Source organism: Acomys minous (assembly GCF_964271855.1).
Source record: "Acomys minous genome assembly, chromosome: 8".
In the NCBI taxonomy this organism is placed as follows: Eukaryota; Metazoa; Chordata; class Mammalia; order Rodentia; family Muridae; genus Acomys; species Acomys minous.
Window position 1 is genome coordinate 44,228,098 of NC_140489.1, and position 18,819 is coordinate 44,246,916.

The 18,819-nt window shown below is 35.7% G+C and overlaps 1 protein-coding gene across 4 annotated transcripts in view; it reads left to right on the forward strand.

Annotated features, from left to right (window-relative positions):
* The window catches only part of LOC311603926 (protein SIX6OS1), a 38,117-nt gene that overhangs the window by 13,065 nt on the left and 6,233 nt on the right, over positions 1 to 18,819 (forward strand). For all 4 annotated transcript variants that reach the window (XM_084793214.1, XM_084793216.1, XM_084793215.1 and 1 more), the window contains exons 10-16: positions 651 to 775; positions 1,684 to 1,760; positions 8,287 to 8,372; positions 8,551 to 8,597; positions 12,582 to 12,643; positions 13,966 to 14,141; positions 16,928 to 17,066. In XM_084793214.1, coding sequence (XP_084649340.1) covers positions 651 to 775; positions 1,684 to 1,760; positions 8,287 to 8,372; positions 8,551 to 8,597; positions 12,582 to 12,643; positions 13,966 to 14,141; positions 16,928 to 17,066 — 712 coding nt within the window. The remainder of the gene's footprint in view (positions 1 to 650; positions 776 to 1,683; positions 1,761 to 8,286; positions 8,373 to 8,550; positions 8,598 to 12,581; positions 12,644 to 13,965; positions 14,142 to 16,927; positions 17,067 to 18,819) is intronic.

The window sequence follows — 18,819 nt, forward strand, 5'->3', positions numbered from 1 at the left end:
CACACCATAGTACAGAAGTTATAGGATCAGTACTTATTTAAGATGGAAAAGATGTTAAGTATGTGTATGCTTCTGTGTATAGGAAAAGATATAATGTGCATAAGCTTTCATTTGCTGTGGTTTAGGCATCCATTGAGGGTTGTTACCATAGAATATGTCTTCTGTTCACAAAGGGAGAAAAATGTATTTTGATAATGTTTATATTCATTTGATTTAGAAAACAACTCAGTGAAGTTATTCTTACAGTGAAAAAGTTAAAAGACACATTTATGACTATAATACCGTTTTAATAATTTCTGATTTCATGATAGTTGATTTGTTTCTAAATAAATCTTTTTAAAATTTGAAGTACTCTGAAAGCAAAACACATTGTAGTAAAAGTGTTTAAAATGGTTTTTATCTTTAAAAGATATGGTTATGTTTAAAGTGGAGAGTGTGCTGTACTGAGATGAGCATTGGACTCAGGACAGCACTGGTACTGCTTATTACCATGTAATGTCATAGTACTGATAACTCTGTTAAATGCTCTACACACTTAGTATCACGATCTGCAAAAATGAAGTTGTAACTGTATAGTATCTAAAAATCCTTTCTGCGTTTAAATTTTAAATTTTACTTAGCTAATAGTAAACATAAACTCTTCTCTTTAGAATTTTTGAAAAAGATGAGCATGTATTGGATAGAACCTCTCAAAATAGCCAGTTGTTACTGCCTTGTGAATCTCAAAATTTTTTAAGACTAATAAAGATGAATTCTTCAGAACCAAGAGTTACAGGTACAGAATTTATTATTCAGAACCCTCATTTTTTCTTGACAGAGAGGAAATAAAAAGTAATTTTAGTTATCCTGTGGTATAAGCAAGGACAAACAATACGGAAGACCTGTAGACGTGGGAAAGTACCGCTTTAACTCTTCCTAAGAGCAAGCAGGGTGTAACTTGTACACCCATCTTTGTTTTGTTTTCCTTTTTGAGGAAATCATGTGTTACATCATTTTAAAGTATTTTAGGGGCCTGGAGAGATGGCTCAGAGGTTAAGGGCATTGACTGCTCCTCTAGAGGTCCTGAGTTCAATTCCCAGCAACCACATGATGGCTCACAACCATCTCTGAGATCTGATGCCCTCTTCTGGCCTGCGGGTGTACATGCAGACAGAGCACTGTATTCATAATAATTAATAAATAAATCTTTTTAAAAAAAGTATTCTAGTCTGGTAGCACAGACAGCAGACAAGGATGACTAGCTCTCTATTAAAGGGATAGCTGTTGTATTTATAGTTCTGGCCATTGAAAGTTTCAGTCAGAATTCATTCAAGAGTCTGCAAATTAGATTAATCACATTGTATATTTTGACTACACTCTTTTAATTTTTCTTCATTAATATCACTACTCTGCCTTTTTTAGTAATCAAATTTAAGACAGTAGATTTTTCATTTGGCCATTTTGTCATTACACATTCATAATTATGTAAAAACTAGTATATAGTGAATTAAAAGGTTTGAAATAATTTCATATTTTAAGTTAAATACGCTTATTAACTTGATTTTTAAAGTATACATTATGATCAAATATTGGAGAAATGAGGACTGGGGCTGAGTGTGTAGCTCAGTGGGACAGTGTGAGCTTAGCATATATGAGGCAATGAGTTTAAGATTTTATTTGGTTTTGTCTTTGGCATTAATTTAGATAAAAAAGAAGAAAGTTCAGTCAGTGGGTCAAAGTTTGCCAGAAGTGACTTGAGACAAAAAGAAAATGATTCACAGGTACGTATTTCTGCAGCATAAATGCTTACATTAAATGAGATAATAAATGTAGGTAGAACACTAGGGTGTGTGTGTGTGTGTTGAAGTCATTTTTATAAAACAGTGTTTGTTTTTCTTAGCTTAGTTCTTAACCTGGATACCAAACAAATAATTGAGACTCTTTTATATTTGTTTTAAAAATAAGCTTCACAACACTATCTGAGCAGTTTAAGTCTTTTCTTAACCTTCTATGGAATCCTGTCTTAGTCACAGCAAACAGCCCACCGATACTTGGATTTTGTAGCTTTCCTAGGCTTCAGCTTCTTCTTCCTGATCTTCTTGGACCTGTCAGTCCCCTAACTCCTCCTCCCCTGGCTGGCAGGAAGTCCAGCCCTATTCTCTTTCCCTGCTCATCGATTGGCTGTAAGCTGCTTTATGGACATGTGGGGGGGGGGAGCAGAGTTTACACAATATTTAGACAGGAAATCAGAATTTAAACTACACAGTGGCCTTATGCTACATGTGTGCCTCTGTATATATACATGCATGTTAAGTTAGCCACTACTGTTACCTCAGAGTCTAACACATTTAATAAGACTTTCAGTGTGGCTGGATGGTGGTGGTGCATGCCTTTAATCCCAGCAGTCGAGAGGCAGAAGTAAGTGAATCTCTAAGTTCAAGGCCAGCCTGGTCTACAGAGTGAGTTCCACAACAGCCAGGGCTACACAGAGAAAACCTGTTTAAAAAAAAAAAGAGTGTCAATATCACATTCAATATAAACTTCCCTTTTGTGACTAAATATCATATAAAATATTTTTTTAAAAAATATCATCCAGTAGTTAGTATATCAAAAGTTTTGAGAAATAGCTGCTAAACCCTTCATTAATTACAGGACCAATTGCACAGGCTGTACCTACAGCATTGTTCCATAGGGAGTTCTGTCACTAACATAATACCACATACAATTGTAAAGAGAGAAATGTGACTCCCACAGCAATATAGATTATTGCTGTTGCTCTTGGTTGAATCCCAGAACTTGAATGTAACACTCTATTGCTGAAGACACCACACATTTCCAAACAGGACTTAGAAGAATTGAGCTGGGATCTGACCTGGAAGTCTCCCCACTAAAGATTAGTTCTCTTAATATTCAAAGATCCTATTTGTTAGAGCTGCCAAGGGAGAAAGGCAAGTAATAGTCTTTCCTAACTATAAAGCCTGCCACCACAACAGTGGGTTATTTATCTCTCTGCTTTATTCCCTTGAGACAGACCCTCTCACTGAACCTGAAGCTTGATATTTCAGATAAGCTATCTGGCCATGGAGCTCCTGGGACCTGCCTGTCCTTGCCTTTCACGCCCAACCTTTATGTGGGTGCTGGGAATTCAAACTCAGGTCCTTATGCTTGCCCAACAAGTGTACTTACTAACAGCCCTTTCCATAGCCCTTTTTTATCTATGTCTATATCTATGTCTACCTACTCTATCTTATATCTATTTTTATCTCTATTATCTATCATCTATCTATTGATATCTATATCTATCTCTTTATATATGTATATATTAATGTACATATATACACATATATTATATAATATAAATATCGATCGATTGATAGATAGATAGATAGATATAGAGAGGCTGGATCTTGAGATATAGTTCAGATTGGCCTCAAACTCAATTTCCTCTTGCCTCTGCCTCATAAGTGCTGGGGTTATAGGCATGCATGAACACACACACACACACACACACACACACACACACACACACACACCACTTATCTCAACTAATTCTAAAGAATTACTTACTGTCTTTGTTTGTTACAATGAAAGTCAAACAAAAAGAGCCATTATCACTGTTTGAAGTGGTGCATGTCATTAGTTGTAACACTCATGAAACAGAGGCAAACAGATTTCTGAGAGTTTGAGGCCAGCCTGATATGCATAGCAAGCTCTAGGTCAGCAGGACTACATAATAAGACCCTATCTGAGGGAGAAATTTAAAAAAAAAAAAAAAAAAGAGTCCTTTCCTGGGAATACTAGGGTGCCAAGGGAAAATAAATTTGCATACTTCCAAATTAGTTGGGAGTTATAGAAGAAATCAAAATAGAATTTATAAAATTTAACAAAATACTATAAGACCTGTGAAATATTGGCAAACTGACTCTCAGAGAAAAACATATATTTAAAAACAAACATTAGAAAGTGAAAAATATTAACTATCAAATATTTCTACTTAAAAATTGATGAAAATAAAATTAACACAATAGAGATTAGTAAACAGGAAGAAAAATTAGTGATACTAACACAACAACACTGTGTTGCTCAATCTGATCAAAAGCTAATGTACCTTAAATATCAACAAAATTCCAGCAATTTAAGTAACCGTTTCGCCCCTGGAACAGAAGGGACAAAAGATAAGTGTGTTTATATTCTAGATAAGCAGAAGATCATCCTAAATGTAGAAGATACTTTTCTTTTTAGAATATTGAGCGACTACTATGTAAAACTTCACCACTAAATTTCATGTAAGAAGGATATTTCTGTAAGAAAATTTAAGTTATAAATAGGCTGAAAAATAAATAAAAGAAAAACACAAGTATACAGCAATCTCTAGTCTAGTAGCTTTTGTTCTCTTTCTCCCTTATTCCTCTCCCAGCATATAGACTCAGGTTCTCAAGTGAGCTCCATCAGAGCTTTCAGGATTGCACCAAGACTGCTCAGCCTTGATGCTACTGACATGCTTTTGTGTTTTCAAGAGAATCTCTCTGTGTGGCCATGGCTATCCTAGAACTTGCTCTGTAGACCCGGCTAGCCTTGAACTCATACCCATTTGTCTCTGCCTCTCAGGTGCTGGGATTAAGGCATGTACCACTATTCCCAGATGTTACTGACATTTTTTGATGTGTGTAGAAGCCAGTAACACCGTACTTCTAAGTTAATGACAATAAAAAATATCTCCGTACATTCTTAGATGTTTTCTGACAGCAAAATTATTCTTTTTTAAAATTAATTTATTCATATTACATCTCAGTTGTTAGCCCATCCCTTGTATCCTCCCATTCCTCCCTTCCTCCCGCTTCCCCCCCCTACTCCCCTCCCCTATGTCTGTGACTGAGGGGAACCTGCTCCTCCATATATGCTCATAGGGTATCGAGTCTCTCCTTGGTGACCTATTATCCTTCCTCTGAGTGCCACCAGGCGTCTCCATCCAAGGGACATGGTCAAATATGGGGCACCAGAGTTTGTGTGAAAGTCAGATCTCCTTCTCCATTTAATGGTGGAAAATGTCCTGTCCATCAACTAGTCTGGGTAGGGGTTCAAAGTTTACTGCCTATATTTTCCTTGGCTGTTGCCATAGTTTGCAGAGGACCCCAGGGCCCAGACCCACCTGTAGTTTTCCAGGACCCACTGGATCCTTCTATTTACTCATTCTCTCAGGCTTCTCACATCTAAAGTCTCAATAGGATGTCCTCCCCTCTGACCCACTTTCCTGGTAGGTACAGTTTTTCATGGGGACGTACCCCTTGGACTAGTGTCTTGATATAAGTGAGTATATACCATTTAGCTCTTTTTGCTTCTGTGTGAACTCACTCATTATGATAATTTCTAGTTCAATCCATTTGTCCACAAATTTCGGGAATTCCTTGTTTTTAATAGCTGAGTAGTATTCTATAGTGTAGATGTACCACAGTTTCTTTATCCATTCTTCTACTGAGGGACACATAGGCTGTTTCCATGTTCTGGCTATTATGAATAAGGCAGCTATGAACATGGTTGAGCATATGTCCCTGTTGTGTGGTAGTGCATCTTCTGGGTATATTCCAAGGAGTGGAATAGCTGGGTCTTGAGGAAGCCCTATTCCCATTTTTCTGAGAAAGCGCCAGATAGATTTCCAAAGTGGTTTTACTAGTTTGCATTCCCACCAGCAATGAAGGAGTGTTCCTCTTAATCCACATCCTCCCCAGCATGTGGTGTCAGTTGAGTTATTGATCTTAGCCATTCTGATGGGTGTAAGATGGAATCTCAGTGTCGTTTTGATTTGCATTTCTCTGATGACTAAGGAGGTCAAGCATTTCTTTAAGTGTTTCTCAGCCATTTGATATTCCTATGTTGAGAATTCTCTGTTTAGTTCTGAGCCCCGTTTCTCTATTGGGTTATTTGGTTTGGTGGTGTTTAATTTCCTGAGTTCTTTATATATTTTGGATATTAGACCTTTGTCAGATGAAAGGTTGGTGAAGATCTTTTCCCAGTCTGTAGGCTGCCGCTTTGTTCTCTTGACAGTGTCGCAAAATTATTCTTAATTGAGGACCACTGGCTTACATAAAATTCCTTAAGAGATTCCAAAATACAGAAAAATTGGAAGCTATTTGGACCTGTTAGATAGCAAAGACAAGGATAGGGAAAAAATTTATACAATCAGTTAAGTGTGATCTTAGATGTAAAAATCCTAAATAATTAGCAAAATGAATTTAGTGGAATAACATTAATAGCATAAAAATCATAGGCACTCACTTTTTCTTCTAACAGATTTAGTGTATCTGGTTTTATTTTGATGTCTTTAATCCATTTGGACTTTAGTTTTGTGCAGGGTGGTAAATTTGGAGCTATTTGCATTTTCCTACATGTGGAACTCCAGTTAGACTAGCACCATTTGTTGAAGATGCTATCTTTTTTCCATTGTATAGTTTTGGCTTCTTTGTCAAAAATCAAGTGTCTATAGATGTGTGGGTTTATCCTGAGTGAGGCAACCCAGACCCAGACACACATGGTATATACTTGCTTATAATTGGATATTAGCCCAACATAGATATCTTCTGAGAGACTCCACCCAGTGGGTGATTGGGACAGATACTGGGTCTCACAGCTGGACTCTGGGTGGAGCATTTTGAGTTATATGGAAGAGGGGGCGATGAGGAGCTCCACAGGAAACCACCAAGGCTGGCACATCTGGACCCAGAGGGGCCTGCACAAACTGATGCACCAACCAAGGACACTGCAAGCAGAGAACCTAGACCCCCTGTTCAGATATAGCCGATGGATAGCTCATTCTCCACATGGGGAAGGGGAGGGGAGAGTGGAGGACTGCCTCTGACGTGAGCTCTGGTGCCCATGATTTGATTGGTGGCCCTTGGCAGAGAGGCCCTGTGGGAACATAGAGGAAGGGATGCAGGCTATCCAGATGAGACCTGCTAGGCTGTGGTCAGACGGTGGGGGAGGAGGACCCCACCAATCAGAGGTCTAGGGGAGTGGAATAGCAGAAGACAGAGGGGGAGTGGGTACAGGAAGATAAGAGAGGAGTACAATCAGGATGTACTGTGAATAAATTATAATAACAAATAGAACAACAACAAAAGAGGTATGATCAAGTCAATAGCCTTTAAAACGTCCAAGATGCCATTGAACATTTCATTTTGGCTACCAGTACAGGCCAGGAATTCAACAGTTTTAATGAACATCTTAAGTGATTTTTTTTTTATAACATTAAAGAGTTTAAAACCACACACACACACACACACACACACACACACACACACACACACACACACACACCATAGACCTCTGAGAAATGCAATTATCTTTGAAAATTAGAAAAATATTTTAATATGATTCATTACATTTATAGATAGTTAAACATTTTAGCACCCAACCCCTCAGAACTGGAGTTACAAACGGTATGATCTACAGTGTGGGTATGTGAGCCACCAAGTTGGTGCTGGGAATTGAACTCAGGTCGTTCTTAACTGCTGAGCCATCTTTCCAGTTCCATATATGTGTGTGATACTTACTGTGTGTGTGTGTGCATGCACGTGTGCACACACGCATGCACCTTGACACACATGGAGGTGTCATCAGAGGATGACTTTCAGGAGTCAGTTCAGCCTTTTACCACATGGGTTCCAGGGATCAAACTCAAGTCATCAGGCTTGGCAACCAGCACCTTTTATCTGCTTAGCCCTATCTGTGGCCCCCAAGAGAGATTTTAAAGGAACCATAGTGGACCCTCGACGGACTACCAGCTATCAAAAAATTCACTCACTCACCTTTTCCTTAAAAAGTAAAATGTATTTTTTTGAGGCATACTTCACATGCTACAACATTTACCATTTAAAAGTGTACATTCGATGATTTTTAGCATACAGGTTGCTTAACTATCATAACTGTCTGATTCCAGAGTATTTACATCACCTCATATATTTTTAAAAAGAACATAGAAATCAGGTAATCAATAAAGAAAATGATAATACTCATTTGATTAGTGAATATGGTTAAGTTAAAAATTTTAAAGTTTACCCTAAGTGTAACTACCATAAATACTTACCATACTTGTCAAAACATCAAATTACTTAAGAATCCTAACCCTTTTTGTTTCTCAGTATAGTTACCTTTATGTTTCTATGTAGCTATTTCAGCTCATGAATGTAGTTGTAGATATTGATAATAGTGGCATGAGAATAAAATGCTAGTGTAGTTAGAGATCCCAGTGTAACTATGATATGTGATTATTATTTTATATGGGAAATCTAATGTATAATTAATTTCTTTCAGATATTTAATGACTCTGGTATGGATAGTAATACAAAGTGTTCAAATGTTCCAGCTGTTAAAAGTTCACAAGGTTTTACGCAATTCAGGTAATTTTTAAAATAAAAAAAAATGTCCAAAGGGTTGGGGTATAATTCAGTGCTAGTATATATGTCGGCTTTCAGTTCCTAGCACTGCCAACCCCTCAAACAGAGAAACATTTTCATCTCTGAGATAACTTGTAAATATTGACCTGAAGTAATAAAAATTATATTTGTTGCATTTTAGATTGAACCAGTCAAATTATAGTCAATGGACTGAAAAAGGATATACAGGTATTTGCTGTTCATTTTTTTTCTAAATAATAAATTTTATCAGTTTTTATACTAAATAAATTATTTGAATGTTTTCAGTTCTTACTAATGGATAGACATATGTGGTTTAATAATACATTTTTATCAGCAAATAAAATAAATACATTTTCTTGTAGGAAATTTGTAAAATAAAAAACATATGAAGGAAACAAAGTGTCACTAACCAGCTATAACTGACATAATATAAACTGGTGCATAGTCTCTTAGTCTTCTTTTAGTATACATGTATATTTTGTTCTCTATCCCCCAAAATTTAAATTATACAATAAATGTAATTTATATCCCATCTTCCTACTCAACAATATACAGTCATTACAAATAAAAAGTAATAATATGAGGTTATTTTTCATATCAATAATTTTATTTGTAATGACTGCATAGTATTCCATTGAATAAATATAGTGGATTTCAGCTATTTTCTCACATTGAATATCTTTTTGTTTTCTATTTGAAACTATAAGTAAGGCTTTTATGTTTTTTATATTAATTTTTGCTACCTTGACTATATTCTCTGACTGAACATCGTAGAAAGGTCATAGGATAGATGTATGAGTTTATTTTCACAAGATGAACTAAATATTGGAACTGTGACAAACAATGGAAAATATTTATCTTTTCAAAATATCTATATGTGGATATGTGTACATGGATATGTAGTTACATAAGCATACACACATGAATATTTGTTTGTATATCATACACCACTATATAGATACATTTTGGTAACCTACTAGTGAGTCACATTATACCCTCTATCATGTTATATGGAAGTCATCTTTTGACTATTTTAAAATTTTACAGTGAGTCATTCTGAAACTAACAATTTTGTAACTTGGGGTTGGAGAGACGACTCAGCAGTTAAGAGTGCATCAACTCTTCCAGAGCACTCAAGTTCAGTTCCTGGTGCCCACAAGGACAATGTGCAGCCACCTGTAACTCCAGTTCCAGGAGATCTGTTGCTCTCTTCTGGCTTCTTGGGCTGGTACATATATGGCATATATTCACATAGATATATATACATAGGTAAAAACAAATCTCAAAATATTTGTACATATATACATTTTCAGAATAGTTATATTTCATCAGCATATTCTTCCCACTTCTCATATATGGTTCAACTGAAACAACATGCATATCCTACACAGCTGAATACTCTCTTTGCTGTCTTCTAAGAGAAAAAAAAAAGACTTTCCTGTGTATGTGATCTACTCCAGCTGTTTATAATCCTCTTCATAAACTAAGCTGATCGTATTAAACAAGGAAGAATAGATAATCTCTTAAGAACAATGCACCCTTGACATAGAGTTGTTGGGAAATACATATAGCTGGACAGAGGTTAAGAGCTCTGTATTTAGCATGTGTAATGAGGCTTCATACTCAGGAAGGCATGTAATTATTTTAGAAAAAACAAAGACTTTAAACAATCTCAAACCTATAATTCAAAGAAATTAATATGTGGTAAAAATAATAACTGTAATTTAAATGTAAGAGGCAAAGTGTGCAAAGCTTTCAGAAAATAGATTCAATCGTGACTTCAAGAGAGGCATTTCTGATTTTTAAAGACTTTATTTACTTTTTGATTTATTTTGAATTATGTATATGTGTGTGTGTCAGAGTATAGGTATGTGCGCAAGAGTGCAGGTTCCAACAGAGGCCAGAGTAAGGTGTTGGATCACCTGAGGTTAGAGTTACAAACAGTTGTGAGCTTCTCTTAATGGATGCAGGGAACCAAATGTCCTCTGTATGAGTAATGCTCTCAAATTGTTAAGCCATCTTTCCAGCTGCTAAGATTAAGATTTCTTAAAGACTAATTTAAAATATAATAAAAATTGATGATTGGCTGTATCAAAATCAAGAAATTTTGTTTATCCAAAGATACAGTTAAAAAAAAAAGAAGGCTGTAGAGGCATCTTAGAGATTAAGAGCTCTTGCAAAGATTCTGGATTTCATTTCCAATGTCCACATGGCCCCTTATAACCACCTTTAACTCCAGTTCTAGAGGGTCCAACACCCTCTCCTGGCCTCTGTGTGCTGCACACATTCAGTAGACAGACATGCATGCAGGCAAAACACATGTAAAATAAAAATATAAAAAAGGTACAATTAAAAATGAAGAAAATGGCCGGGTGTGGTGGCTCACGCCTGTAATCCCAGCACTTGGGAGGCAGAGGCAGGTGGATCCCTGTGAGTTGGAGGGCAGCCTGATCTACAGAGAGAGTCCAAGACAGCTAAAGCTACACAGAGAAACCCTGTCTCAAAAAAAAAAACAAAAAACAAAACAAAACAAAAAAAAAACAAAAGAGGAGGAGGAGGAGTCACAAAGCCAAAGAATATATTTGTATGTAACACATAAGAATTCCTAAAGAGTAGTTCCAAAAAGTGTAAAAAACTTCTACAAATCAGGCAGATAAAAGCAGACAACTCAATTAGATGTCAGAGTAGAGGCTTGGGGGTAGCCTAGTAGCTAAAGCACTTAGTATGCAAGTGTGAAGACTTCAGTTTACATCTCTAAAACTCACATATAGCTGGACACAGTAATGTGTGTCTGTAACTTCAGCGGTGCTGAGGTGGCATGCAAAGTGGTAACAGGACAATCCCTGGAAATTTGCATCCCAGCTAGCCTGGCATAGATAGCCACTGCAAGATGAAAGGCAATGACTGACTGTCAGCACTGACCTCTGATTTCTGCATGTGTGCATACACGCTCACATACACATGGATATGCACACAGATGTACATGGAAAGATAAAAAAACTAAAACTTGAAAAAGAAAAATATGTGAATTGACACTTCAAAAGAAACATTTCTGACAGATGAGCATGAAATAATGCTTAGCAAATCATGGAAGTGTAAAGCTACACTAAGATACGGTTACACATCTACCAGATTATCAAATCTAAAAAGTCTACTAATATTAATATTCCTGAGTGTTGACCAAGAGGGGCTATCATAAGCTACTGATATAAATAGTAATTAATAAATAATATTAAATAATATTGAATATTAAAACTAAAATAATACTGATTAATAAGTAATAGTACAACATATAGTGATATATTGAAACCACCGATGTTAGAGCTAATTTTCTTAGAGTTCATGATTTTTACAATGGCTAGTTATCTCAGCCAAAATTGGTACAGCCATTTTGGAAAAGTGTTGACACCTGATACTGGGAGATACACATACTCTGTGTCTCATACGTTCACCTTAGATATACCAAGAGAAATACAAATACAGAATATATCTAAAAATGTCATTGCATGGTTTCCAATGCCTATTTGTTGTAGAATGTAGATATATGGAATATTTATACAAGTAATAAGAAAACTGTTTATATGCAATGATATGAAGGAGTCACACAAACATATGCTAAACAAGAAGGGAGATATAATATGTATATATACTCTTAGCATGACATCTTAACACAGAAAAGAAAGATATTTAGGTGATAAAACATACTAGGGAATTGTTACTGAAGTCAGGATAGGGATTACCTTTGAGGAAGAGGCCATGGGAAGTGGGAACTTTTGGAGTGTTTATGATGTTTCTTTACCTGGGTGATGTCTTTTTGTTAAACTGTTAACTATTACATTTTGTGCTCTTATATATATGTATTGGGCAAAACCATATGACCTTGCCATTTTTTAAAACAGATGTATTTATTTATTATGTGTACAGTGCTCTGCCTGCATGTACACCTGCAGGCCAGAAGAGGGCACCAGATCTCATTATAGATGGTTGTGAGCCACCATGTGTTGCTGGAAATTGAATTCAGGACCTTTGGAAGAGCAGCCAGTGCTCTTAACCTCTGAGCCACCTCTCCAGCCCGACGTTGCCACTTTAAAATAGACATTTACTACACAGCTAAAGCAAATTGTTTAATTTCATAATGAGATCACACAAATGAAATAATCATGAACCTGTTAAATCTTATGTAACAAATAGATGCTGAGTGTGGAGATAAAGAGACAGCAAGACAGCTAAGAGACTCAAAATGTACTCCACAGGTAAGTCAAATGTAGGTTCTCAGTTTCTAAGCAGAACATCCTAATTTTAAAAGTACTTTGTGTCCATTTAAATCTTAGATTTATTACATTGAAGATTACTTACATAAGAAGTTGTTAGCTTGGAAGTCAGGTTCAAGGAAGTTAGAAATTTTATTTTTCAGATTAAAAGAAGAATCCACAAAAGCTCATATGAACATATACCAAAAGTTGTCACTCATACGTGATGACACATATTAAGATTGAAATCAATTCACGATTGAGGAAAATAAATTTGTTTTGCAAGATTGAATGATTTGCCTTGGCAAGTCAAGACTGGAAGATATGGCAGTATCTTGATTATTTGGTATAGTGGAAAGCTTTAATGAACAGATGTAGACTAAGATAACAAGGGCTAAAATGAGAAATGACTAAGCACTATTCTACTGTAAAGGAAATAACAGGTAATCAGCACAGTATAGGTTTTTACACAGACCCAAATTGTTTTTGTAATAGGATTTGGCATAATCATATATGATAAATCTCTCCCCCCCCTCTGTATGTGTGTGTGTGTGTAATAAGTGAAATAAAGTAAAATTTAGTATTCTGGCTCTCAATCTTTAGAGATAAAGTAGTATAAAGTTATAATGGCAAAAAAAATGCAAACACAGAGTAGGCAATTGTTACTATTCACTTCAAAGTGAGATAACTTAAGAAGAAAGATTTATTACAGTTCAAAGTCTGAGCGTTTATGAATAGTTGCTCCCATTACTTTGGGCCAATATATCATGGCAGAAGTTCATAATGGAATCAGACACCTCATCTATGGCCAGCATTTTTTTTTAAAGAAGAGCGATCCCACATTCCCCTCCAAAACATGCCACCCACTATGATCTAAAGAACTAACATACCCTACCTTCTAAACTTTTCACTACCTCCGAGTAATGCCACGCTGGGAGTTAGCCTGTAACAGAGACCCAGATTATAGCATAAAGCAATAAACAAAATTGCTTAAAAATAAACTTTCTTTACAAGGAGTTATCAGAGTAGAATATGAAATTTTTAAAAGAAAAATCATTCCTTGATATTTTATTTCAATTTCAGCATTTTTGGTTATCGTTTAATTTTTTTCATGTAGAGGTAAGAGATGGAGCTGGGAGGAAGAGAAGAATAAGTGGATATATATGTGTATATGTATGTATATATGTATATATGTATACACACATATATATATTCACCAGTTCTAATTTTACTTATCTGTGAAGTGATAACAGTTAATATATTTTATGTATGTTCTTTTAAGTAACAGTCATTGTTAAAATGTTTCTGTTACTTTCCATTTGTAGACCATATACATAGAACACTTTGGAAAGTTAGTAGAAAATAATAGTGTTGAAGAAGAAAGAACTGAGAGTTTTCCACAGACTCCTGAAACTCCTTTATTTCTAAGAACTCTCGAACCTATGAAGACACCTGAATCCGTGGAGAAAATACAGTTCCCTAAAAGCCCCTTCTTTGAAATGTATGTTTTTTATTAATAATTCTAATTAAATTATTTATATGTTGAGTAATATAAGTAATGTATAGGAATAGTAAAATGCTTAATTAGAAATTGAAAATGGTTTAGTATATAAGTATTTCAGTCAAGAAAACAAGGGAGAGACTATGTCCCATCTTCCCATTTGTACAGTTGTTAGTGTTCTAGACTCTACTCCCTGTTTTTTTGTTTTGTTTGTTTGGGGTTTCATGTTGTTAAAGTGAGGATGATAAAGATCCTGATTATTCAGTATGACAATAAGGAGGTTCAAGGTTTTTAAAAAGATAAATGTAGAAAAATTAAAAAGTCGGGGTCCCGCTCAAACTATGGCACCAGCCAAGGACAATGCAGGCGGCAAATTTTAAACCCCTACCCAGATCGAGCCAATGGACAGAACATTCTCCACAGTTGAGTGGAGAGTGGGGTCTGACTTTCACACGAACTCTGGTGCCTCACCTTTGACCATGTCCCCTGGAGGGGGAGACCTGGTGGCACTCAGAGGAAGGGATAGCAGGCTACCAAGAAGAGACTTGATACCCTATGAGCATATACAGGGGGAGGAAGTCCCCCTCAGGCACAGTCATAGGAGAGGGGAGTAACGGGAAAATGGGAAGGAGGGAAGAATGGGAGGATACAAGGGATGCGATAACCACTGAGATGTAACAAGAATAAATTAATAAAAAATAACATGAAAAAAAGAAAAAAGAAAAAGAAAAAAGTCAAATTTAAGAACTACTGTCACATATAATGATTGTGAGCTACTTATGGAGTAATGTTTCAGCAGTCAGTTTTCCATATTTGTAGTGTATGAAGCAAGAATTCCCATTTTCTTAAGACTAAATGTCTCTAATATGAATATACAATGTTGAAAACTACTGATTTAGGGTTTGCAGCCAAGAATGTAGTGCTTCATTTCAACTTTGGGCTCAGTTCAGTCTGTTCTTTAACACTTAACTCTAAGTTCCTCTAAGACATAAATCAGATTTTACTTCATCAGGTATCTTCTACCTGTGTCCTACATCTATATTTTAAATTGCTAGTAAAAGTTTTTATTTATGAATGTCATATATTAACTCAAGCAAAATGTATTCATAATAGAACTTACCATCAAATCCTAAAATTTTGAATTAATGTTGTGTTATATGATAAAACTCTGGATGAAAATATGATCTGTAGGCCGGGCGTGGTGGCGCATGCCTTTAATCCCAGCACTCGGGAGGCAGAGGCGGGCGGATCACTGTGAGTTCGAGGCCAGCCTGGTCAACAAAGTGAGTCCAGGACAGCCAAGGCTACAGAGAGACCCTGTCTCAAAAAAAAAAAACCAAAAAAAAAATATGATCTGTAAATATGTTATTCATTTATGATTATAGAGATAGCTGTGGCAGTATTGTCAGACTAAATATTAGTAGATAGCTATATTTATCTATGGGTTGGTGGGGCTAGGGAATGAATCTAAGGCCTCACTCATGATAAGTATACACTCTGGCCTAAGCCACACTTCATCCTTAAAAACAAAACAAACAAACAAAATAGGCCTGGCAGTGGTTGTGTACATCTTTAATCCCTGCACTCGGAAGGCAGAGGCAGGCAGATCTCTGTGAATTTGGGGCCAGGCTGGTCTACAAAGTTAGTCCTGGACAGCCAAGGCTACACAGAGAAACCCTGTCTCGAAAAACAAACAAAACAAAACAGTTTGTAAGCAGTTGTTGGGCATTTTATGCTTATGTTTCTTTTATATTAATGACTTTATGAATCTTTGGTACACTATCATTTTTATTTTATAGATGAGAAAACAGAACCATAGTTGATAAAACTAGTTAGTGTTAAGCTTGAGTTGTTTTTATTTGTTTCTTTGTTTTGTTTTTTTCCAAGACAGAGTTTCTCTGTGTTGCCCTGGCTGTCCTGGAACTTCCTCTGTTGACCAGACTGGCCTTAACTCAGAAATCCACTTGCTTTTGCCTCCCAAGTGCTGGGATTAAAGTCGTGTGCCACCACTGCCTGGCTTAAAGTTGGGATTTTAAACTTAGACCACTCTGGCCCTATATTATATACTGTTATCTGTTTACTCCAGATCATTTATAGTTCATCTTCTCTTCCATCACTTGTAATGTCTGACCTCTCATTAAACATATTTTGTGACTAATTTTAAAGATCTTGAGGACTTTCAGAATTGAAAGCTTAGATTTAGAGCTTAGAAATCTACATTTCAATGGCACTTGCTATTCTTTTAAGCAAATCACTTTGTTTCTAAACTTCAAAAGTATTTGCTGCAAATGAAAATGATAATAATAGCAATTTTTGATGGGCTATTGAGAGAAATAAATTACAGTTATGTAAGCACCTAGAATAGTGCCTGACAACATATTCTTAGTAAGTATTCACAATTACTATTCCCAATTGATTTTTATATTCTTTACTCAAACCATCCTTTCTCCATAACTTTGTCACTTTAATATCTACCTCCAACCTTTCTCTCTTCCTTCCTTCCTTTCTGTTTTCTTTTGTTTGTTTTTTGAGACAGGGTTTCTCTGTGTAGCCCTGGCTGTCTTGGACTCATTTCATAGACCAGGCTAGCCTCGAACTTATAGAGATCTGCCGGCCTCTGCCTGCCTGAGTGCTAGGATTACAGGCGTGCACCACCATTGCCCACCTCCTCCAACCGTTCTTTAAAAATTCCTACCTGTATGCCATTGGTTTTCGTGCTTCCCAGTCTACATTGTTTATTAATGCATTTATAAAATTTTGATAATTTTTAAATCTTTCTGTAACAGAACTAAAAATATAGTACCTGAAGGACAGAAGCAAAAGGATTCTTCTGGATTTTCATTTCTTATGAATTGCACTTCTCCATCACCTGGACTAAATTTATTTGACTCTTCTGTATCTGACTCAGAAATCTCATCGGATCAGGTAAAGTGAGAACCAAATTTTATTTCTAAAAATTGTACATTGGAGCTTTAGGCATTTTTAGTTCTTTAGTACAAAATATTCTTAGGACAGAATATTTACAGAAATGACTTAGAAAAAAATGTTATGTATGTAACTCAGTGAGGTGGTGCTTGCCTGATGTCCTTGAGGCATGGGTTTCACCTCCAGTGTGGAAAGAGTTTTGAGTATTGGTAGTATAGCAAAGTTCCCTACAACATTTTCATTCTTACTTCAGATGACCCAGAATCATATTTATTTATTAAAAGAAAAGAAAATATTGACACCAGAGAGATAATTCACCAGTTAAGATCACTGCTGCCCTTCAGAGGACTTGAGTTCAGTTTCTAGCACCAATGTCAGGGGATTCACAACTTGTTCTGGGTTTCCAACAGCCTCTTCTAGCCTCCAAGAGCTTCTGCACATACATTGCATACATACATAGACACAGAAATAAAAATGTATCTTAAAGCCCAGCCCAATGTGGTGGCACACGCCTGTAATCCCAGTACTAGGGGAGGCAGAGGCAGGTGGGTGTCTGTGAGTTCAGAGCCAGCCTGGTCTACAAAGGTAGTCCAGGACAGCTAAGGCTATACAGAGAAACCCTGTCTTAAAACAAAAACAAAAACAAACAACAACATCTTAAAAGAAAGCATCTCTGGCTAGGATATGGCTCACATGATGATAGAGTGTTTGCCTACCAAACATGAGGTCTAAGCCTGATTTCCTGCACCCAAATCAAATCAAATGAAACAAACAAAACAACCCCCCCCCCAAATACCTTATGATGATCTTAGGATGATCTAAACTGTAGTTAAAAGCAGATCAAATTTAATTTGGTTTTATAACTAATGTGTTACACATTTTGAATGTAAAAATAAACTACATATTATTTAATTTATAATGTTACCAAGTAGGTTAGTCTTTTCAGCTATATGTATGTACATGGCAGCATTTCATTAGTTAATGTTAAAAGACCTGAAGAATTTCTACTTTTCAGTGATTCAAATAATTATAAATTCTTTACTTCTAATTTAGCAATTAAACTCAATGTTAAATCATGTTTTAGTAGAAGTATACAACAAAGTAAAATAGTTAAAACTAGACACAGAATCCTATTCAGTACTTAGACATCTAGAGTGTATGGAAGTTGGTGAAAGTAATTCAATTTCCTTCTCTGTAAATACAAATAATGACAGTGGCTGCCATAGAATTTATAAATATTAAATGAGTTTAAATACAAAACATTTTCAAAAGTATCACTGACTAAGTGCAAATATAAGTATTTCTTGTTATTGCTCATTTAAGTAACTATACCCAGAACTTCTATGTGGCTTAAGTTTTTGTTACAGTATATTAAATTGAAAAAATATGAATTTATTGATAGAAAGTATGGCATTATTCGTGTTATAGTATTTTATAGTATTTAATATGTTTAGCTTTTGTTGTTATTTATATATTTATTTTATAAGCAAGTAATTTCTAAAGTAAATGTGCTAAACATGAAAAATGGACCACAAGAACTAAATTCTCTTTATAATAATAACATGTACTTAAATATGTATAACTTTGGCAGGAAGCACATACATTTTGAATAAAGAAAACTATAAAACCACTGAAGAATCACTGAAAACATAAATACATGAAGTATTTACATAGGAAGAAAATATTATGAAGATAGATTTCTTTTCAGTGCAACTTTCAAAATCCTGAAAAGTTATAACCAGGTGGTGGTGAT